At 52.9% G+C, this 23,961-nt stretch overlaps 1 protein-coding gene across 1 annotated transcript in view; it reads left to right on the top strand.

Annotated features, from left to right (window-relative positions):
* The window catches only part of FLT1 (fms related receptor tyrosine kinase 1), a 173,596-nt gene that overhangs the window by 135,791 nt on the left and 13,844 nt on the right, over window positions 1-23,961 (top strand). The window contains exons 17-24 of the mRNA XM_047756428.1: window positions 4,536-4,668; window positions 9,489-9,593; window positions 13,228-13,341; window positions 14,748-14,836; window positions 19,463-19,619; window positions 20,051-20,148; window positions 20,817-20,939; window positions 22,752-22,863. Coding sequence (XP_047612384.1) covers window positions 4,536-4,668; window positions 9,489-9,593; window positions 13,228-13,341; window positions 14,748-14,836; window positions 19,463-19,619; window positions 20,051-20,148; window positions 20,817-20,939; window positions 22,752-22,863 — 931 coding nt within the window. The remainder of the gene's footprint in view (window positions 1-4,535; window positions 4,669-9,488; window positions 9,594-13,227; window positions 13,342-14,747; window positions 14,837-19,462; window positions 19,620-20,050; window positions 20,149-20,816; window positions 20,940-22,751; window positions 22,864-23,961) is intronic.

The following is a 23,961-nucleotide window of genomic DNA, read 5'->3' as shown; positions in this document are numbered from 1 at the left end:
TCACGGCAACACCGGATCCTTAACCCACTGAGCGAGGCCAGGGATCGAACCCACATCCTCATGGATCCTAGTCAGGTTCTTAACCCACTGAACCACAACCGGGACTCCCTCTATGTGCCTTTTTACCTAGGATTCCAAAATGCCTAGAGGTGCCAGGTATAGTAACATCATGCCAGGTCCCCCACTGATGTCCGGGGCAGGTGCTCAGCAGCTATGAGCCCGTCCTCTCTCTCACCGGTGAACACAGAGAAAATGAAACAGCAAAACGTCTCTCCACCATGATGTGGGGTCTTCAAAAGAAAAGCTAGAGCCAGGACCAGCTGACTATTTCCCAGGGACTGTCTTGATATACAAACATGTAATAAAGCCTTTAAATTTCATTTGACCTGAGACCTGGGAGGCGCTGTTTTCTTAACCTCACTCTCCGCTTCTCAGCAGAAAGGAAAGAACAAGATCAAGACTGACCTCTGACCCCTCCCTGCAGACGCGCCCTGCTGGTCCCTGCGCTCGGAGCCTCGTGACACAGTGAAGTTCTCTAGAGGGTGCGGTTCAGGGTGGAGTCTGGAACATCAGAGATGAGGCCTGTAGCGCAAGCGGCTTCTCCGAAGTCTGGTGGGGAAGAGCCGACAGCCAGTCCGGCATTCATTCATTCATTCATTCATTCGCACCTCGAGTACTTCCTGAGTGCCTGCTCCATGCAGAGTGCCACGCCCCGAAGGGCCCTCTGTGACAGTACTGGGCAAACGCCACCGTGAGGCCTGGAACCAGGTGATGGGTTGGAAGCCACCAGGTGGACGCATGTCACGTGGCCGCTGGAGTCAGCTGACGGAACGGCAGGCAGGGAGAGCTGGGAAGCTGGGGTGCCGCAGGGGCCGCCCTGGGGACAGACAGACCGAGGAGGACGGGGACGAGGGAGGCTGGAGGGAGGGGCAAGTCCACAGTGGCTGGGAAGGGATTTCGTCTGAGTCCGGGAAGAAAGAGGGGGCCTTGGAGGGGTGGGGGCAGGGCGGGGTGAGCAGAAGTGCCAGCGATTTGTGTCTGAAAAGACGACTTCCGCTGCGTGAGGACGATGGACCCCAGCGGCGGCGGCGGGGCTGGGACTAAAGAGACAGGAACCCAGCAGAAGGCTTCGCGGTGCCCCCGGCAGAAAAGATGGTCTAAATGAGTAGAGTCAAGCCATGTTGAGGATTTGGAAAGTCTCAGGGAGACTTGAGACTTTCTAGAGATTTATTCCCTTATTAATGTGCCAGGTCTTGTGGGAAACCCTTTCTCGCATATCTCCATGTATGCTTCAAAACACATGAAGATGTAAATATATTATTATTCCCATTTTATAGAAAGGAAAACTGACGCTCGAAGAGGTAAAGTAAGTTGTCTCAGTCACTAAGCTAGTCGGTTTCGATTTGTTGGTTGGGCTTTGTTTCTGGCTGGGCCTGGGCCAGGGATCAAACGTGAGCCACAGCAGTGACAATGCCGGATCCTCCACTCACTCGGCTGCCACGGAATTCCCAGAACTGAGCTCTGAATCCAGGTTGCTGGACCTTAGCTTCGCGATGCAAAATCAGGAAGCCGTCCTTGAGAGGGCTGGTCTGGGAGGCCCGGCCGGCAGCCAGCCCCGACGCGGAACGTGCAACCCAGGCTTTGGTGCCATGGAGCCACTGGTTTGGAGACATGACAGCGAAGGCCACTGCTTTCCAAGGAAGCAGAAGTTAAACAATGCCATTTTGAAAGGGGAGATCCATCATATAGGGAAAGAGGTCTCACAAAAGCAAGATCTGCCAGATCCGCGAGGGAGCTACGGAGATGACAGGAGTTCAAAGCAGGAGGGGGGAGAAGAACTTCAGAGAAAGCCCAGTTGAGAGACGGACTTTAAAGGCTGCAGCTGGAAGGAAAGCAGCAGGAAAACACAACCGCCCCCTACGGCTGCCCGCTCCCCAGCTCAGGGAGGGAGTCTGGATCCTTTGCACAGAGGAGCCTGGTGGAAATAAGACTGGAAAGGCAAACTGGGACTATGCTGAAGAGGTCCCATGTATTTCTAAAAATGCTGGAAACTTTAGTGCCAATCAGAGAGGTCAGGAGCAAGAAATGAGAGAATTTGGGAAGAAACTGGCTATGGGAGCCAGAGGAAAAAGCAGCAGAAAATAGTTCCAGGTGACTTCTCCGTCCACGGGGCAAAGCCCTCATTGATACGGATGGTATTTTATGTTTTTTTGCCCCCACCCTGCATAGGCCGGTGTCATAACTAACATGTATTCCTGCTTAACTCTACACCCGGCCCTTCTAATAGCTTTACACACACTACTGCGTTTGAAAGTCACACAGCAGCCCTTGCAATAAGTACCCTTATTATCTCAGCCTCAGCCTCAGGAGACGAGGCTCACAAAGGCTAAGCAACCTGCCCGAGGTTACAGGCTGGTTCAACTCAAGTACAGGCCGTCGGCCTCCGCGCCTCTGCTCCCCAGGCCCGGCTGTACAACTCCCAGGCCAAGCACCCAGTAGCCGCTCGGTGCAGATGGCAACTGAAAGAATAAATACTTGTCAGCCGGGATTCTGCTGTCATACTCGCCCCAGAGCCCTTCCTCAAGCTCTGATTGGTGTTTCCTTGCATCTGCTTTACTGAGATACAACCACAGATTCCGCAGGTGCCACGTGGGAAGCCCTCCGTCGCCCACTCCCGCACCGCCATCAACACCACTGCCCACCCCAGGCCCCTCCTGCAGACCCCAGGCTGGCCCCAGCTGGGCTTCAGCTCTCCCAGGCTCTTGGAAGGCTGGAGAACATTCTCTCTCAGCCTGGGCTGCAGCGGCCACTGAATGGCTGAGTCACAAACCTCCTCCGGCCGCCCCACTGGCGAACACCCGCACCCGGGATAAGACTTCCTCCTCCTCTGCAACCGCACGGACCCCGCGAGCGTCTGCCCGGCCACTGGCAGAACGCAGCTCGCCACCAACCTGCGCCGTATCTGTCTCCGTTTCCCACCCTTTCTGGGGGCCGGGCCGTCTCCCTGCCTTTGGGCTGTCGGTCACACGTTTCAGTGATAATTTTTGTGAGAAAGAGACAGATGGCGAGTGATGGATGAGGTGCGCTGTGACAGCCCCGAACAGGCTGAGTCAGGGCCGGAGAATGTGGGCGGGGGCGAAATCCAGCGGCCGACAGCGACAGCGAGGTCCGCCTTCCCTACTGAACCTGGTTGGGGAGACGCACCGAAAGGAAGGGACTTAACTTTAAACGGAGTTGACCCAGGTCTAGGCAAGAGGCATCAACACCCCGCTTCTCCGGGCAAGCAGACCTCTCCTCGGTCCCGCCTGCAGAAAAGCGGTCACTTCTACAGCTTATGACCATTAATGGGGCATGAGCCACGAAGGGGAATCCACGATAGTAAGCGTAAACCCAGCTGCATCTGATCTGAAGTGAAGGCTATCTTCTGGCCTTCGTTTGCCTTCCCAAGATAACACAAGCACTGGGAGGTAGATGCCAGCTTATTAATTTGACATCCTGCCAGCGGCCAGATGAACGTGGGCTGCGGCTATGTCTGAGTCTTAACCCCTTGGCCTTTGAAATGATCAACTGTTTCTTACTGAAGATAAATCAGTATTTTTTTTTCCTTTCTATACATTTTTTCCCCTTTTTCTTCTATTTTTGTCTTTTTCCTGCTTGTGAGTCACAGTAAGGTATGGTGCGTATAAATCTGCAATATATTTAATAAGTTTGCATTTTACATGAATTTTAATGTAAATGCTCAAATTCCACCTGAGCAGTTTGTTAGAATCCAATCCACATAAATCCATAAAATCCAACTCACAAAATTTTGGTCACCAAGGAAGTGGTGTAGCCTACGTGTTGGTGGATTCCCTCAGAGTCTTCTTTCAAAAGTGCCGACTTTTTAGTATTTAAGTGCTCAGAGCACTTTTTCCTCAACTCCTCCAGGTAAATCTTTTTCTCATCTCACAAGCGTCTTTCGAGGCAGCAGCTAAGGGGCCAGGCCTTCCGGGAGTATTGAAATGCTTCATAGGAAATGCATCTTGCAGTTGTCCCAGGGGTCCTGGGTTTCTTTGCCACCTCTGGCCTTGCTTGCAAATGCAGAAAAGCCACAACCAAGACCCCACAGTTGGCCCATTTGTAATGTATATTCCTGCTTGTGCCTAACGGCCACAGGAAGATACCTTTCCTCATCGTCTGGGATTACTTTATAAAAATGCTTTGCATTTTTTCAGAGGACTATCAAACGATAATTAAGAACAGGTAATTGAAGTCTCTAGAGGATCCGAGTGCGTTTTGTCTGAGATGGGCAGCCGAGCTGGTACCACAAAAGGCCGTGTAGGGACAGTGAGGGGTTGTCTGATGGAAACTGCACGCTCAGGTGTGACGTGCACACGTGCGCGCTGAGGGCTCCGCTTCCTGGCCCCAAGCACACCGCACGGTTTCAACCCAAAGAACCAAATGAGCCGTGGGTGTTGCCAAGCGCTGTTTCAAATTGGCTCTCTGGGGTTCTAAGTCGTTTCCCTGTTGGTGACTGTGAAACCTCTGTTTCTCAGTCTTCGTCTGAGATTAAAGCTGACTACCTGTCAATCATCATGGACCCAGACGAAGTCCCCCTGGACGAGCAGTGCGAACGGCTGCCTTACGATGCCAGCAAGTGGGAGTTTGCCCGGGAGAGACTGAAGCTGGGTAAGTACTTGCCCCAGATTCCCACTGAACACTGGCTGCCTGCAAAACACCAGGCTCAGGGGATGCAAAGGAGCACTGGCCTTGGGACTGTACCCTCCAGCTGCTCACAAACCAGCAAGGGAGGTGGACACAGAGGTAAAGACGTCTCTAGAAGGCCGAGAGGACAGGTCAAGGGGACTTTCTCTCAGTAGGTATCGGGCACCTGTGCTGCGCAGCAGATGATAAGTGCTGGATGAAAAGGTGCTGGTGTCTGCCCCCTGGGAGGGAGATGGGCCCGGCTGTAAAGGTGGATGAGCGAAGGGCCAGGGGAGGGACTTGGCCCTGCAGAGCCCTACAGGTACTGGCACCCTGTAATGACACTTTTGAGGCTAAGAAATTGGAACACAATTCAGGGTGGGGAGAGGGCACGGCTCAGCCAAGAACCTGGTGAAGGAGGCGGCGCTCTTCGAGGCAGTGGATCCAAACCCCTCCTGCACGAATCTCCCGAGCGCACACTCTGAATGTCCCTGGGTGTTTGAAATGTCCAGACAGAGAGGAAAGCCCTGGGGGTTGTTTATGCTTCATTTATGAAGCGTGAGGACTGGTGTTTTCCAGGTGGCACAGATGCTATAAACACCAGGCCAGTGTGTGTGCCTTTCCTCAGCTGAGCCCTGGTCCTCCAGCTCAGACATCATGATGCACATTTTAAAAAAATCTTTTTAGGGCTGCACCTTCGGCACATGGAGGTTCCCAGGCTAGGGGTCTAATTGGAGCTACAGCTGCCGGCCTGCACCACAGCCACAATGCCGGATCCTTAACCCACTGAGCGAGGCCAGGGATAAAGCCAAATCCTCGTGGACATTATGTCAGGTTCTTAACCCACAAGAGGACCTCTTCACGATGCCCTCAGAGCTCCAAAACAAGAATGGCCTCAAATACTCTCGCCCAGACACGTGGATTCTGGCTTCCGAAAGTCGTCTTCTTGCTCCCGTGTGTGCCAGAATCATTTGGATTGGGAACTAGGAAAAGGGCTCATGGAGCCAGCGTTTCTGGAGCTTGTTGTTTCCAATTCAATTGCAGTTGTCCCCGTCGCCCACACTGGGATGGGGGGGAGGAGACAGAGAGGGAGAAGTGGCTGTTCTCGTTGCTCTCTTGGGCCTTGAAATGATTCCACTTACATTTCTTCCTACATGAGAAAAAAATACTCGGCCCCAAGAGCATGTTCGGTTTGGCCTGGGGAAGAAAATTGGAAATCAGTTTAAAAAAAAAAAAGCTGGAGAAACAGGCAAAAACCAGTAATGGGTGCTGAAGTCAAGTATATTTAGAGTAGCTAAGGGCAGGTGGCACACTGGAGGCGTTCCTTCTGCAAGGCTAAATTACATGGCAGCTGGCCCGGCCCCTCAGTGACCTTGGCAGGGAACACAGCATCATTTCCCACAACCGCAAGCCATGCAGACCACACTGCTTTCCAGAGTCATTACTCACAAGCAGACGTGCTTCTTCCAGCACAGCACACGTGAGCTTCCCCTCCCGTTTCTTCGTTCCTTGACCCAGGAACATCGTCATCCTTGATAGCGCATCCAGGGAGATAGCTAGCCCATCTCCAGAATCCCCAGGGCTCCGGGGGTTTAGCTAAGCCCCTTTCAGGGGGGTGTCCTTGCCGGAGAGCTTCTCGTGGGTCCTTCCCTTCCTGGACATGCGAGACGCTAGGATTTGGCTCATGGACGAGCCAGTGTCTTTGATGGGTGAGAAAGTGAGCCAAATCCACTAACTCCGTTTTTTAAGCCGAACAAGAGACAGAAAGTCATCTCAGGTAAGGCCTGGTAAGTGATGGTAACCAAAATTTTGTCTGGACGGATGAAGAGAAAAGGTTGGTTTGATGGGCAGAGCTGCAGTGCGTTCCACGTGCAGAGAAAAATGATGCACAGCGGCTTCTGAGTTCAGCTGAACGTACTCTGGGTTGTGACTAGCAGCCCCAGTGTGAGAAGCTGGAATTGACAGCAACTGAGAGAGTTGGAGGTTGGGTCAAAGGTATAGCTACCAGGGAGATGCCTGAGATCCAGAACTAAAGAAACCCGTGTTTCTCACCAAAGCCGGGAGAGAATTCAGCTCCTGTGCTTTTGTCACAGGAGGTGGGATAACGTCTATGCTGCATCTTCCTGCTGGGAAACAGTCAGAACTGCCTCCCATGTGAAACAACACAGGGAGCCCGGAAAGTGGCAGATGGATGGTGCCTGGGCTGGGGCTGCCTTGTGGATGCCCAGCCCCGGCCACAAGGGAGGGGCCCAGCCTGCGCTGCATGCCTCTCCCCACGGAGCCCCAGGGATCCTGGCCGGGCACGCTTGGCGGACATGCCAAGGCCCTCTCTTTGTGTGTATCCCTCACTGTGTGACAATGACCGAGCACTGTTCCAAGCAGTAGGTTGCAGCGTTCAGGTCAGACCAGGGAGGATTTTAAGGGAAAGGGAGGATCTGCCAAGATCAAGTCCAGCGGGACTGGGCTACCCGGAAACCGGACCTGCGCGTCCACCAGAAGACGCAACGCAGCGGACGGTCAAAGAGCCCATAAGAGCCGCGTGCTGCTTATAAGGCACCGTCAGCTTCCAAGAGAATACATGAAAAGACTAGGAGAAGCCAAGTGGCAGTGAGTTTCTCCTCACTGTGGACTCGAAGCCCCCAAACACTGGTACAAAACTCGGGAAAGGCAGGGCAGCTGGAGGTGTGGACAGGAACAGGCGTTCGCCCGCCCACACGAGCAGGAATCCGCAGAGAAGAGCCCCACGATGGGCACGAGCTTTCTATGTCCTGGGTTCAGGACACTCTTCCCATTAGACGGTGGAAAGCACTGCAGAAGAAAAAGTGTTCTTTCAGCCTAAAAAGCAAGAGAAGCCTCTAACCAAAAGGCACCGGTTTTTGCAAATCTGGAGGAGGCGTCCTGTCCTCGATTTCGGGGTCCGCTGGAGGCTGACTTAAGCGAGGGTCCTGCTGGCGCCGTCTCTTGCACACTTTTATCAGAAGCAGGGAGCGCGCTCTGGGGGAAACGGCCTCTATCAGCCTCTCCAGGCGCACATTTGACGGTGTGGCGGGGGGGGAGGTCATTTCACCAGTGTCCCCTCCTAAGGCAGGGTGACAGCTCTAGAGGCTCCCGTGACAACACTGGTGGCAGCGCTCTTGCTGCATCCTAGCTGGACACCTGGGGAGCTTGCTGGCCGAAAGCGCTAAGCAGTGGCGAGGAGACGCCCTCCTCACTGAGCAGGTGGGGAGCAGAGTGTGCAGCTTCTAGGATGATGGGGAAGCAGGAACACTTCATGGCAGACTGTCCACGAATCTTAAAGACAAGCCAACAACAAACTGTCCTCTGGGGACGGGGCTGGCAACTGAGGCGGGAGGGAAGGTTAGCTCACCGAAGGCCCAGCATCAGAATGCATGGCTCCGTGGGAGAGAAGCCGCTGTGCTCAAGTAATGCTCTCAGCACCGGGCCGGGGCATCGGGTCGGCTTCCTTCTCCGCATCCCCACCCTCAAAATCAGAAAAGAGTGACCACTTCGGCTCCCTCTTCCTTCTGGCAGAAGGGGTGTTATTTCCCTAGGTTCTGTTTAGCTGTTTCCTGGTAGTTAGTAGGAAGCCCTGATAGGAGTTCCCGTCGTAGCACAGCAGGTTAAGGACCCAACTAGCATCCATGAGGTTTTGGGTTCAATCCCTGGCCTCACTCAGTGGGTTAAGGATCTGGCATTGCCATGAGCTGTGGTATAGGTCACAGATGAGGCTTGGATCTGACGTGGCTGTGGCTGTGGTGTAGGCCAGCAGCTGCAGCTCCAACACAACACAGCCCAGAACTTCCACATGCTGCAGGAGTGGCCCTAAAAAAAGGAAGCCCTGATAGAAAAGGTGGTGGCTGAGGTGTCCTCCCCCCAGAACCCTGTCCAGGTGACCATCGCAGGGACCCCTCTGCTTCCCCTTGCCGGAACGAGACCTGCTGAGAGCATCTCGCAAATTCTCAAGTGCAGCTCTTCATTCTGCACTAATACACAGGGGAGCCTCATGCACCGAGCACCAGGCCAGGTTCTGGGACGATGCTGACACGGCCGCTGCCCCTGAGCCCAGCTGTCTTGTGCACGGGGAGACAAGAACCACGTCAACAGTTATTACAACACACCGTGGCTGGGAGGAGACTTTGCTTCGTTATTGTGTTTGGCAACCACCTCTCTGTGGTTGAAAGAAATTACTTCCAGTGGTTGATAGGCCCATGTGCTGAGCCATGAAGATTTGTAATCACTGTGTAAAGACATGTTAGAAATACTGAGGATATGTGGCCTGGCAGGGAAGTCTGAGAAAAGACTTGGTGATTCTGTTTGGTTGCTCTGCAGCTCTTATACCACTACCATCAACAGCAGTAACGCTCTGCCCGGTTTCTTCCCCTTGCTGAAAACAGAGCAGAAGAAATAACTTGGCAGGGCAGGGAGAGGCGCGTAGGTGAAACCGAGGGAAATGTGCGCAGTACTAAGGTTAGTGAACGAGGGCAAAGACCGCCCAGGACCTGGCAGCCTCTCCCCTCGAGAAGGACTCTGTCAAGGAGGAAACGGGCCATCCCCCTGTGCCAAAGGCCTGCCTGGGGCCTAGCCTGGCGGTGAGGGACGAGGGCAACGCAGAACGCAGTCGAGCTGGAAGGAAGGTGCCCAGAGACCTGCCCCTGACTTTGACACTTTTGGGGTCAGTTCATTGGCGGCTCCGTTCACAGCCACGGGCCAGGCACACACACACTGGGGAAAGGCCCTTCCTTCTGAAAGAGACCAAGTCCTCCTGCTCGCTGGGCAGACAAACCAATGTCTTCTTTGCATTGCAGGCAAATCACTGGGAAGAGGGGCCTTTGGGAAAGTGGTCCAGGCATCTGCCTTTGGCATTAAGAAATCACCCACGTGCCGGACGGTAGCTGTAAAAATGCTGAAAGGTACGTATGCTCTAGTTTGGCTTTCAACTCACCCGTGACGTACTCTCAAGCTTGGTTTAAGTTGGACGTGGCCTAGGAAGAGACAGAAGCTATTTCTGCTCTGGCCACATAACTCTCTTCTGCCGGAAGACCCCTGACCTCCGGGGCTTTAGATTAGGCCGGCAAGAGCTCAGAATAAACCCCGTAAACGAAACAGTCCAGCACCATCCATGGGAAAATGATTTCTGTCACCTCAAAGATCTGTCTCCTGCAACGTCCCAGACTTGAGACTACCAGATATAAGCCCACTGGAACCACAGGTTCAAATGTGCAGAAGGATCCATTGTGCTGTCATCATGGAAACTTAGCTGTACATCTTCAATTTCAAAGGCTTAGCGGGAGATTGACCCAACTACAAAATGAAACCCGTGACGCCAGAACACCTGACTTGTTTGGAACTTGAAGCTGTTTTATGGTGTCAAGTCCCTCCCATAAGACATGTCCTCTTTATTTATTTATTTTATTTTATTTTTTTGCTCTCCAGGGCAGCACCCGTGGCATGTGGAAGGTGCCAGGCTAGGGGTCGAATCGGAGCTACAGCGGCTGGCCTACATCACAGCCGCAGCCACGCCAGATCTGAGCCGTATCTGCAACCTACACCACAGGTCACAGCAACACCAGATCCTTCACCCACTGAGCAAAAGGCCAGGGATCCAACCCGCAGCCTCATGGATGCTAGGCGGGTTTGTTAACCGCTGAGCCACGAAGGGAATTCCTAGAACATGTCCTCTTTAGAAACTTAAAAATATATACATTTATTTCTACTGCTGAAGATACTTCCACTCTGTGACGTACTGGGAGGCGGGCCAGCTCGCGCCTGATTTAGGGGCACTTCCTAAGACCGCAGGAAAAGGAAAATCACTGAAAACCGCGTCAGCCCGAGCCCATCTCCAAGCCTCACAGGTCCTTTAAAGTATAGTAGAGATTTTCCTGTCTTCACCGTGATGACATCGTCACGTTCCTTCCACGTGCTGGAAGATGCCAAAGCCAGAAAGAAACAGGGCTGAGACCCCAAAGGGCCATTTTCAGCTTTCCAGAGTTGCTGAGAGGTCGCCGGGGGTTCCGAGGCGCGAGGCACCCCGCAAGGCAGCCCGCTGCCCAGGGCTCCCGAGCGAGGGCTGGATGCAGAGGGTGACGTCCCAGCCTTCACGTCCACCCAGCCCAGGCACCAGCATTGCCAGCAGCCCCTGAAGCGGTATTTTCCACTTCGAGAGCCCGTGGAGCCGAGGCGCTGATAACACGCTCCCAAGAACCGGCCGCTCTGCTGGGAGGAGCCGGGAAGGCTCTGCGTCCGCAAAGAGGGACCTGAGCGAGTGGACCAAGCGGCTGAGAACACCTGCCTTCCCGCAGCCCCGCCTGCAGCCCCCACCCCAGATTCTGAGCCGAGGTGGCGTGCGCATGCCTCTCCCGTGAGAAAGGACCAGATTCGGCACTTGACTATTGTCGCTCGAACCGCATGAAATTGCCGCTTTTCTTGGTTTCTTTCTATGGCCTTTGTGAGGATGACATTCATGTCACAGCTAAAGAAGCACAGCCCAGAGAGGTTCAATAGCTCCTGCAAGGCCACGCAGCTCACCAGTGCAAAAGCAAAGGTTCGCCTCCAGGCTGTCCCCTCATACACACACACACCTCAGTGCTACAGAGGGGCTGCAGAGGCCCGGCCTCCTGGGAGCGAGCCATCACTCCACAGAGTCCTGAAAATGACCCCGGCCTGTGTTCCGGGGGCAAGCTAGTGTCCAGCCTGGAGATAAGGCGAAACTGAATGCATCTGCCTCCTCCGCTAGCTTTGTCTCCCTGCTTACTACCACACACAGTCTCTAGGAGAGGCGGGTCGATTGCCCATGCTTGTCTGTTGTGGGCCCAGGATAACAGCCGTAGCCCCGCCTAGAAATGGAACAAACCAGCACAAGAGCCTGGCTTTCCCTCTTCTAAAGGGGCATAGATGCTGGAGCGACTGATGAGTGGGAGAGGGGAATTCTTACTTGAGATTTTTTTAAAGCCTCGGAGAATCTGTTCTACGCAGTACAGAAACAGTGGGAGGAATACCTTTATAAATGCGTTTTTTTTTTTTAAGCCACCAGCCTTGATTGAAAAAGACTGCCAAATCCCCCACTATACAAAATTCCTAAGCAACTATTTTCATTCACGCTTTCCGTTTCAATTGGTTAGCCATCTGTTTCTAGGAGACACTGGAAAAGCAGAATGTCAAACAAAGGCCATGAGTCAGAAGCTCTCTCAAAGTCCCCTCGAGCAAAACCTTTAACCTTTTTGGGCCTTCAGCCCACGTCTGAAATGAGAAGAGTAATCGTGTTGTTTATTTGTCTGACAAATATTTATTGAGCATCTACGGGGAGCCAATCCCAACCCCACTGGGAGGCTTCTGGAGTTTATCTGGTTGTTATTAAAAAATGATTTGTCCTTAGGAAATACCATGTCAATATCTACCATCATGTGAAATGCACCTCCTTCGACCCACTTCCAGGAGCACACTGCAGAAATACTCGCACCTGGGTACCCAGACGACACGCTACTACAGCCTATTTGTAATGGCAAAATGCCAAAACAGAACTGTAGACAGTCTAAATGCCATTAATCACTTTTTAAAGATAGGAAAAGTCTCTGACCTTTAAGGGGGGGAGGGAGCAGATTACATACATAAAATTTGCTTTTCTATTTTATATATGATCCCATTTATGTAAACAAACAAAAAAGACTTTTGATGGGGTGTGTGTATATACGTATATACATAAATAGATATATTTATAAATGCATAGAAAAAGGCCTGAAATGCCAAATGATTAATAATGGTTACTTCTATAAAAGTAAGCGGGTTGAGATGGTGTTCATTTTCATTTTTTACTCTATAAACGTCATATTGCTGAAATATTTTGCAGCAAGCTTACACGACTTTTTTTTACTTCTAAACATAATTTACAATTTTTAAATGCCTTGGGCATTAACCAATCAGAACAGACAGGACAAATTTCATTTAGGCTTTGGACACTGCTAATTCTTAGACTGATGTTGTTTATCTCTGAGAATGAAGTTGAAGTCAGATGCTTACGGAGCCTCCCGACTTGAGATAACCTTGCAGACTCCAGGGAGGAAAAGGTTAGAGGGAGAAAATAACACATGGCAGGGATGTTTACAGAGCTGGCCCTTCTGCTTGGGCAGGCCCCTTGGTGCTCCTTTGCAACTCCTCAAAGGGGGGGAAAGTGAGAAAAAGACGGGAGGTGTGGGCGCCTCCCCCACCTGGAAGGTTCTTGCTGGGCGTGGTTCTGATGGAAGGAAGCTTCTGGAAGACACTCTTAAGCGGGGACCAGCTCCCAGTCCGTGCATTGCTGAACAGGACTAGGTCCACCAAGAGGAAACGTGAGTGGCTAACCCCACCACCGCTCCAGGCCCCACTGTAATCAAGAGGATGTTGGCTCAGGAGGGTGGGAGTGATAAACCCAGGCTGGAGACTAGCCTTTCTGCAGGACGTGGCGAAGTCACGGCTGGGCAGTGACAAAGACCGAGGGCAAGGGGAGGGGGCGGCCCAGAGGAAAGGGCCCCATTGTCCTGTCGCCTTGACTCTCCCTTGCTTCTCACACAGAGGGGGCCACCGCCAGCGAGTACAAAGCCCTGATGACTGAGCTCAAGATCTTGACCCACATCGGCCACCATCTGAATGTCGTCAACCTGCTGGGAGCCTGTACGAAGCAAGGAGGTAAATGCGGAGGGCGGGCCTGCGCCCCTCCTGGTTCTCAGGCCGGAGGCAAGCTCTCTGTCCTACAGCTCCCTCTCCCCGACTCCTGGAAGACGGCCTCGCGCGAGTCCAGAGGAAGCAGCCTGTCCGTTTATGGGCTGTGCTCCCATCCAGGAAATGCCTTTCCTGCACATTTACTCTAAAAGTTCTGAACGGAAGTTCCTTTTAGACCTCCTTCCATAGGCTCCAGGTCAAGTGAAGGCATTTTTCTCGGGATGACTTAGGAGTGTGACCAGCGCCCAGGTAAATGCCCAGAAGGCTGAGCAGTCCTTAAAGCTTCATCTAAACGAAGCAGTCACTCCTGGCAGGCTCCCAGGAGGAGGTGGTGTGGGGCCATCGCCTTCTGACAGGCCTTACTTGCTAGGGCAAGCGCAGGGACAGGGCTGTGACTGTGACTGAGGGCTCCCCAGGGTCGGGTTCATGCTCCCAGCATGCCCTCGGACAGGCGCCGAGAGCCGCCCCAGGGCCACTTCCGCTCTGACCCGGAAACGGAAGTGGTTCTTTCCTTGGGCCTCAAGCCCAACCCAGGCCTTTGGTGGGCGCGCCAGACGGTGGCGGGGGCCACCTTTGGGCCGCCCAGGGGACCTGCAGCGCAGCGCTGGTTTTGCCTCTTACCCAACTCTTGCTTCTTTGCATCAAGAGTCCACCAACGATGCCCTGCCAGCCTGTGAGCTTGTTGGACTGATGGCCGGCCAGCGTGAGCTTAGTTTGACCATTTTAAAGTGTTGCCAGCAGGGACTGAAAGAAGAATATTTTGCAACATGGGAAAATGATATGAAATTCAAATTTTTTTTTTTGAAATTCAGATTTCATATTTTATTGGTGCGCAGTCACTCATTTGGCTGTGCTGTCATCTTCCAGTGTTTTCTGGCTCCAAAGACCCAGTTGAGTAGTTATGTGGCCTACAAAGCCTGAAATATTTACCATTTCTTCCTTCACAAGGAAGTCTGCAAACCCCTGCTTTCGCCCTTCCAAGGCCCGGGGTGGCCTCTGTGCATACACCCCCAGGTGGCCAGGCGCTCAGGACGGGGGAGGGACGGGCTGGTGTGACATCCTCCTGAGGCTGAGACAGTGCAGGTAGAGCCCTGACCTTGGCCCCTCCCCTCCTCAGAGTTCCTTCTCTGTTCTACGCTTCCTTTTTCTGTGTCTTCCCCACCCCCAACCGTCTTTTATTCCTTTTGTTTTTATTTTAAAAATCCTGCTCAGATTCATTTGGAAGAACACTCTCACCCTTACGTTGCATCCCTCAGACCACACCACTATTAAAAACAAGTTGGTTTGAGGTTTCTCAGGCCCACTGAAGGCTGGCAGCTGGCTGGCTGGCTGGATGGCTTGGTGTGACTGAGGGCATGTTGTTTTGGCTGCAGGGCCTCTGATGGTGATCGTTGAATATTGCAAATATGGAAATTTATCCAACTACCTCAAGAGCAAACGCGCCTTATTCTTCATCAACAAGGTAAGGAACTTAGGGGTTGGAGGTTTTTAAAGACAGCAGTGCATTTCCCTTTAGGCTGTAGCAGCAAATGCAAGAGAATCTTAGATTTTTCCACTGCCCACTAAAGAATGTCACTATGGGAGTTCCCATTGTGGCTCAGTGGTTAATGAATCCAACTAGGAACCAAGAGGTTGCAGGTTCAATCCCTGGCCTCACTCAGTGGGTTAAGAATCCGGCGTTGTCATGAGCTGTGGTGTTGGTCACAGATGCGGCTCAGATCTGGCGTTGCTGTGGCTCTGGCGTAGGCTGGCGGCTACAGCTCCAATTCAATCCCTAGCCTGCGAACCTCCATTTGCCACAGGTGCAGCCCTAGAAAAAGACAAAAAATAAAAATAGAAATAAATAAAGACTGTCACTATGGAGTTCCCGGTGAGGCTCAGCAAGAACAAACCCAACTAGTATTCATGAGGACTTGGGTTCTATCTGTGTCCTCGCTCAGTGGGTTAAAGGATCCAGCATTGCAGTGAGCCGCGGTGTAGGTCGCAGACGTGGCTCAGATCTGGTGTGGCTGTGTTGTGGTGCAGGCCGGCAGCTATAGCTCCAATTGGACCCATAGCCTGGGAACCTCCATATACCATAGGTACGGCCCTAAAAAATTTAAAAAATTAAAAATTAAAAAAAAAAAAGTCGCTAGCCATCTTGCCGGCTCTACAAGGATTGAGTCATTAGCCACAGGGGTCACCGACCTTTAATACACCCTGAAAGGAGCTCAGGGTGGAGATTTGAAATGAAGGACTCTCTGCTCTGGAAAAACTAGCAAAACAGGTCTTCAGATAGTTAGATATTGTCAGGAAAAATTTTTTATGAACCTGGATTCTTGCATTTTCCCGTGCTTAGAAAACCCCTAAAACCATGAACCAAGATGTCTGTTCCTTGTGACCAGCAGCAACCTTCTAGCAAGAAGTGTGCTTGGTTGCACATCCCCGTTCACCTCACAGCCTCGTCAGAACAGTTTCTCAGAGCTATTGAGAGGCTGTTTCCCAGGCTATTGTCCTTGGAAAGACACTGAGTAAATTCAACCCACAGCTTTTACATTGTGCTTTTTTTTCCCCCCAGTTAACACTGTTAATAACTAAGCTTAAAACACAATCTCTGCTTTTTCCTTATTTAAAATGCTTTTTCTTTTCATGCTAATATAGCTTTGTGGACAGCACAGAGCATATTCAGTCCCATTATGCGCAGTGATAATTAGAGGGTAAAACTTACTAGCCATCTACCCAAGTTCCGATCAGACCATCTTGATGAATTTCTCTCTCTCTGCATAGACTCAAACATGCACAAACCACTGAGTTTCACCTGTTTCTTCAAAGATGCCAGCAAATATAACTGTTTCCATTTATTAGAGAAAGGAAGGACTCCGTCAACTTGAGTGACCTTACAGTCGACAAGAGACCAGTGATGGGGCCAGAGAAATCATTTTCTTTTCTTTTTTCTTTCTTTCTTTCTTTTTTTTTTTTGTCTTTTTTTCTTAGAGCCACACCCACGCATATGGAGGTTCCCAGGCTAGGGGTTGAATTGGAGCGTTATCTGCCGGCCACAGCTACAGCCACAGCCACACCAGATCTAAGCCATTTTTGCGACCTACACTGCAGCTCATGTCAATGCCAGATCCTTAACCCACTGAGCAAGGCCAGGGATCAAACCTATGTTCTCATGGATGCCAGTCAGATTTGTTTCTGCCGAGCTGCAGTGGGAATCTGGAGAAATCATTTTCTTCTCTTCCTACTGCACCTCATCCCACTTCCCCACCCCTTCACCACCCACATGACCCCTCTAGACACACTGAAATAAAGCTGCGCAATGAAAGGAACACGGGGTCCAAGTCATGATGGCAAACAAGGAAAAGAAAGGGAAAGAAAGCGTTTAATAGAACTGCCAGTGTGACCTATCTCGCCAACGCAGTGTCCTCTGCACTGGAGAAGCTCAGGAGACAATGACGGGACATTAACCTGTCGTCAGCAACGGAGGTGATGAATCCACGTAGTGTGGTGCTTATCCACTCAGACTCCGGAACCGACCTCCTGGGTCTAAATCCTGTCTCTAACCACTCATGGAATCTGGGACCTTGGGCAGGTTACTCAGTCTCTCTAAGTTTCCGCTTCCTCATGTATTAAATGGAGATAACAGACTCCAACTCAAGGACCTGTTTAATCAAATTCCACCAATCATTCAGTAAATATCAAGTCATCCTGATTGACCCACTGAGATAGAAAGACTGGGTGTGGCCAGCTTATTGCCACCGATCTAGATCAACTGTACGATGGACAGAATGTACGACATCCAAGAATGATGTCCCTTTCTCTCACGTGGCACACAAATAAGAACCCCTGACAGCTGCCCCTCGTCTCATCAGACTGGGCTCCAACCCAGAACACAGGTGACCGGCAACATACATGCAAGAAGCTATTTCCCCGAGTTTTCAGCTATGACCCCCAACCGCGAGAATCTTGAAGCTGAACGGGATCATTGTGGTCAGCTGGCTCACACCCACCCTCACGTCACAGACGAGCCCAGAAAAGTCAGGTAACTGGCTTGAGGACACACACCCTAAGCCAGAGGTGAAGCCGAGAGGAAAGACCCCTCTTCTCTGACTCCTGCATGACGCTGGCGAGGGAGCGAGGGGCGGGGGGACTAAGAGCAAGTGGAAAGGGGGGGCCCTGGGCTGAGGGCAGCGCACGTCCTCTTCGGTCCTGGGCTGGCCTCAGGAAGAACTCAGCCAGCAGAACTCCCCAGGGAGCCCTCCGGGTGGAGCGCTTGGGGTGGTGCGTCCTTTGTTTTGAAAAGCCTGCGTCCTTCTCCGGCTATATTTAATGATGTGCCTCCCTGCTGGTGGAGCTGCGTGTTTTTGCGGAAAATACATGGCCTGCATTTCATATTTGGAACCTAAAGGAATATAATGAGAAGGTGAAGGAAAAAAACCACAAGGCTCAGGAGAAATGGGATGTTTCCTTTTCCAAATACGTTCACTAGGATCTTTAAATGTTACTTGTCGTAAATTCACTCTATTTGTCAGGGTCCCAAAAGTGCAGTAAATCAACTTTTATTTACCAGAAACGGTTACCAGTGAGCAAAGCTAAATAAACCGGTGATTGGGAGTCGGGAAGAGGGCGAAGGGAGTCTGAGTTATGGTCCTTCCGTCAGGCCAAGGAGTCGAGAACTTTCCACCCGGTACCTCTGCCATCTCCCTTCCCCTGTCCTGGGAAGAAGGGTCTCTGTCCTGGGAGGGGTCTCAGTTCCGAGCTGAGCAGAATCAAATCACTCTGCCTCAGGCAGATAGAATAACCAAGAGTTGTATCCGCTCTCGGGTGGCGACCTAGGGGGGCAGTGGGTGTTCACCCTGAGGTCTGACTCCCCTGGTGCGGGAGGAAAAGGTCTCTGTTGGCGTCAGGAGCCTGGGACCCCCCCACACCCCCAGGCTTACGGAGCCACAGCTCCCCTTCTCTGGCCTCTGCTTGCTCCCACTGCGCCCTCTAGTGGAGGGATCACTTTGCTCCGCGACTCCAGTAGGGAAAAGCCTGGGACAGGTGGGGAGCCGGGCGAATCCCAGCCTTGCCACGCCATGCAGGTGGATCAAGAGACACCCCTGAACCCCAGTCTCTCTTGGCCCTTGTTTGGAATTGCCATCTGGCAGAACTGAGCCAGGTCCGTGGTCGAAACATGAAGTCACTGGGAATGCCGTTTCTAGTGTCACAGTGATTAGATGAATAACTGCAGGTGCTCAAACTCCTTTCTGGTCCCGCCCAGAATCAACAGCTGCCTTCCTGTGAGTCAAAACACAAGAGGCTGACAGAGCTTCTCAGATGAGGAAAATGAAACCCAGAAAAATCGGGCGGTTTGCTCAGGATCCCATGGCCAAATGACAGAGCCAGACACATGCAAAGGCTTATTAGATGCCCCATCCAGGAGGAAAGGCCTTTTCCGCCTTTGTTAGGGTCGAACTGTATCTCTGTTTTGAATGGAGGGGAGAAAAGAAAGTGTCCGTGTCCCTTCCTTCTCCAGGGAAGCCAGGGAAGGTGGTAGCGCAGCCTTCTCTTTCTGCTCCTCATGGGGTGACAGAGTGAGGCCCTGACTTAACTGGGGATCCTGCTCTGTCATTCCAGAGCATCTTTCCCAACGTGTGCATGGTACGGAAAGTGCTTTGAGGGCATAGGCTGGAGGTGGCCAAGCCTGGGTTCAGGCTTTGCCATTTGCTAGCTGCATGTGACTGTGATTGACTTCTCTGAATGTATTTCCTCATGTATTATAAGAACTACTTCATAAAACTGTTGAGAAGATTAAGTGAGAAAACGGACCTAGGGTTCTCAGTGTACTGGCTCGCACAGAGCGTGCGCTCGTAAATACCAGCTGCCTAGACGATACCTTTATTCTACCTAAGATGCCATCTGGAAGCCCAGGCAGAGCAGATGGACTCCACCACTCAGGGGCATCCAGGCTCCTGGCCACCCCAGGACCCTTGCTACAAATTTACTGTTCGTTTTGTCGGATAACATCTTCCCACTCGGGTGATGGCTGGCTGGAGGGACCCGTTTCTGGTTTCCCCTTGCTGTTCTGTCCCTTTCATCTGTGTCCTTCTTGGTCTGTTCAAAGGATGCAGCTTTACACGTGGAGCCTAAGAAAGAAAAAATGGAGCCAGACCCGGAGCCGGGCAAGAAACAGAGACTAGACAGTGTCACCAGCAGCGAGAGCTTCGCGAGCTCCGGGTTTCAGGAAGATAAAAGTCTGAGCGATGCCGAGGAAGAGGAGGGTGAGTATTAATTCCTTCCTGTCCTGCAGGCTGGGCTATTTTTACAGCATACTGTGCGGCTCTGAAATGTTTTTCGTATTTATCACCCTAATAAACATCCGTGGGAGACTCGAAGGGTGGTGTCCTGGGGAGATGAGACTTGAATTTAGATCATTTACAGAGTTACTAATTTTGACAGGGAGCCGTATGATGTCTCCCTCAGGCCTCTTGGTCTTAACAGATCCCCCACCCCCGGCACCCCCGTGCGTGGGCAAAATGGGCTCCAGTCCCGGAAAAATCTGATACTCATGCTGAGATGTACACGCTGTTGAAAATGAACTCCGATCTACTTGTTGGTTTGCTTCATGTTTTGCTAACGTTGCTCCAGTAAACTGGGATTCAGCGGAATAACAAGCGCCATTACAAACGGTGACGGTTTTCATGCTTTGCAGATTCCGATGATTTCTACAAGCAGCCCATCACAATGGAAGATCTGATTTCTTACAGTTTTCAAGTGGCCAGAGGCATGGAGTTTTTGTCTTCCAGAAAGGTCAGCCTCCCTCTTGACTGGCTTGGTCCTTGGCCAGGCCTGGACGTGTGGCTCTTCACACAGACAGACACACGCCTTTGCTCTAAATCCACTTGTGCTGGTACTCGCTTATCCTTCTGTCCTTCACCGTGCAGTGCCCGTCACAGCACAAGCCTTGAGCGGTCCTGATGTGAGGGACGAGCTTGGAGAACAGCAAGTCTTGGGTACCAGTGGGTAGAAGTCAGTTCCAGGGGGAAGGCTCGCCGGGTTTCAGACTAGATCAAGCTGGCCCGTTTTCAAAACCAGGCAGGCGCTCAGAGGACACGCTCCACCTATTAATATACATTCAAGTGGGGTCCTCCCAGGAAACGCAGCTGGATGGCGATCTGACCTCAGGGGCTTGGGATGAAAGGGGGCGTCTGCTCACTGGGAGAACTGGATTGCCAGCTTTGTTTTCCAGGACGCTGCCCTGCAGACAGCAGCACAGAGGACTCAGCTTTTCTTGACTTGGGGCCTCTGTGTTTGTAGAGAAGCGCCTCATGTTTGTGGTCCTGGGCCTCGGGGGGCCTTCGGGTAAGGGTAGCGTGTGAAGCGGATCCCCGAATTAGGAAGGGTGGCCCTGAGAAGACTCGGGAGCATAGCCGATGAGATGAAGGAAAAGCACTGACCTTGCACCTGTTCTGTCGCAGTGCATTCATCGGGACCTGGCGGCACGAAACATACTCTTGTCTGAGAACAACGTGGTGAAGATTTGCGATTTTGGCCTCGCCCGGGATATTTATAAGAACCCCGATTACGTGAGAAAAGGAGATGTAAGTCACTCTGAAGTTTCCTGGGCTCATTTGTGCCCCGTCATTTCTAAACCACAGGCCAGAGCCCTTGGTCAGTGTTCACGCCTCCTCAGCAGCGGTCCCTGAAAGCGGTCCTGTGCCATCCGGGTGGACTGTGGACCAGCGAGCCCTCGCAGGGGCTCGGAGAGGCCACTGTGCCCTCATTCTGTCCTTGGCCTGTGCCTGACTGGGTTCTCCTCCTTTGGGCTCCTGAGTGCCGTTCACTGGGCCCAGGGGTGGGGACGGCGGGGGGACCACACCACCCCTCCTTGACCCAGTGGGAGGGTCCCTGGGCCTCTGGAAAGTACAGCCTGGACTCCTCCCTCAGAGGAGCCGGGATGAAGGACTCGGCAGGTGCGCACATCCCAAGAGAGGCAGGTGTCGCCTGCTCTCGTCCCTGCAGGTCCGCCTTCCATGCCCAGCACCCCCGCTGGCTCCCGCCGGCCTCTCCTACTCCGTTTCTCCCCAGGCTGTTATTGGCATTTTTGTGGGGACCTGCTGTGTCCTGTCCTCTCTGGCCTCCCCCCGCCCTCCGCAGGCTGCATTAGGTCTGTGTCTGGGCTCCGACCACGGCTCTCCAGCCGCAGTTTCCAGCCTTGAGCCCGAACCCGCCTCACGTAGAGAGCTGGGTACAGGGCCCCCGTGGGGCTGAGAAGGTGCCTTCGCAGCAGCTTTGCAGGTGCTGCAGACACAGTGGGGCCCAGACTATGCTTTGAGAACGACAAGCTTTTCTCAGGAGTCCTGATTAGAAAAGATGGCATCTACCTGTGTGTATGTCGGTCCATGCTTCTTTCTGTCCATGCCTGACTCTCTGGGCCCCTTCCGGGCCCTCACCCCCACCTCTCTCCCTGTCTCCCCGTTATCCCGTCCCTCCTGCCAATTCCCATTCATCCGAAGAGGCAAAGCGAACTCACGGGGACTCCTGCTTGAAAACCAGCCACATGGCTTCCTGGATACTGTCACCTTCCTTCCAGTGCCTCGGCCACTCCCTGCTTCAGTGACTTTTACAATTCTTTTTTTTTTTTTTTTGGCTGTGCCTGGGGCTTGTGGAATTTCTGGGCCAGGGATCAAACCCATGCCAAAGCAGTGACAACACGCCATCCTTAACCAGCTGAGCCACCACTAGGGAACTCCCACTCTTCGCTTTTTATGTAGGAATCCTTTCAAAATCCTAAAAGTTTTTTTTTTTTATTAAAACACAGTTGGTTTATAACGGGGTGCCAGTGTCTGCTGTACAGCACAGTGACCCAGTCATACATGTAGATACATTCCTTTCCTTACATTCTCTTCCATCATGATCCCGAGACTGGACAGAGTGCCCTGTGTGGTACAGCAGGACCTCCTTGCTCATCCGTTCTCCATGGAATAGTTTGCCTCTACCAACCCCAGACTCCCAGTCCATCCCACTCCCTCCCCCTTCCCTCAAAATCCTCCTTAAGAAAAATGCCTGAAATCATTGGTTTTCAGGGTGCCTCTAAGTCAGACCACTCCTTGCCAGGTCCCTGCGGAGTACAAGCTTTCCGGGGAGAGGGGTTTCTCGCGGAGTCGGAGTTGGGCCACGCAGGCCACGCAGGCAGGGCTCAGCACACGTACGAGGCCGTGGCAGGAGCTGGGGCAGGGCACGCCCCTCTTGCGCCGTGTAACCCTGCGCTCTCTCCACGTTCGGAAACCTGTGCGACTCTAGGAAATGATTGATGGGCTGAGTGCTATCTGGGAGGCGACCCCACGGGCACTTGCGTCGCCTGTGCTTTGTTTTCACATCCTCCTGCTCAAGGCCCCCTTGCCCTCTTCCAGACGCGGCTTCCTCTGAAGTGGATGGCGCCCGAATCCATCTTTGACAAGATCTACAGCACCAAGAGCGACGTGTGGTCCTACGGTGTGCTGCTCTGGGAGATCTTCTCCCTAGGTGGGTCCAGGGCCAGGAGAGCAGCCGCCAGACCCGACCGTCCGCCTCCCCTGCCGGGTGTCCTTCGGGTTGATGAGCATCGAGGAGGAGTGGAAGCCACGAGGCCCTCAGAGGACGAGTGGCACGCGGGCCTGGGCCACAGGGCGTGCCCCAGGAGGAGCGTGCGTGGGGTCGGCCCCGGGTCGCATGTCCAGTCGGGCCAGTCTGGCTACTCCTTCCCAGTGCTTGGCCCCCCTTCTCCCGGTTCCTCAAACGCCCAGATCCCTGACGCCCAGCCCTCTTCCCTCACCCAACAAACACAGCTCAGCCAGCACGCCTGCCCCAGACGCGGGTCTGTGCAGCTCAACAGCGGGAACACTGGTTATTTCCCTGCTTCCAGCAGCCCCCGCTGAGCGGCGGGCAGCCTTGGTCACGGCCCGAGCACCCAGGCGTGCACGGAGCCCGCACCTGCGTGCAGACACGCGCGGATGCTCTGAGGCCTCCCAAGCGCAGGGTCCAGCCAAGAGTCTCCTGGACTTTGCCAAAAACTCGCCTTTCAGAGCAAATGAAAGTCACCCGGTAACATCCCTGGTTTCCTGTAATGTGTGAAAATCATTCCCCTGCTTTCGATGACAGGCACCTGTTGCTTCCAGTCTTTGAAAGCGGCTTGGCGGCCACAGTGGCCCCGCAGTGACACAGTGCCAGCACTGCACGCCTCCCAGCTGCTTCCTTCCAGCAGCAGTCCCTCGAAAGTGCCGACAAACGAGCGCTGAGACCAGATTCCAGGCCTGGCGCAGAGCAGGCTGGGGGCCGGCCCCCGGCCCCACCCCGAACCCCTCTCAGAGGAAAGGTTACTGGGATCCTGCCCAGTAAAACTGGCAAAAGGCAAAGGCCCAGCTCCCCTCCCAGACAGCCTGGTGCCCCCACAGCAACCGGCACCAGTGCTGGTCCCCAGAGCTGTGCAGAGATGACAAGAAAATACTGTGTTAAAATCACTCTGAGCTGTGACTGAGCCACAGATCACCTCCTCCAAGTCTAGTGACTTTTTGAAAAGCCTACAAACCCAAGGAACGAGCCTCTGAGTAATGGGATTTCTTTAGCTTTCCCTGGCGGGGTGGG

The sequence above is a fragment of the Phacochoerus africanus genome, chromosome 13 (genome assembly GCF_016906955.1).
Source record: "Phacochoerus africanus isolate WHEZ1 chromosome 13, ROS_Pafr_v1, whole genome shotgun sequence".
In the NCBI taxonomy this organism is placed as follows: domain Eukaryota; kingdom Metazoa; phylum Chordata; class Mammalia; order Artiodactyla; family Suidae; genus Phacochoerus; species Phacochoerus africanus.
This window is presented reverse-complemented; position numbering and strand designations above follow the sequence as displayed.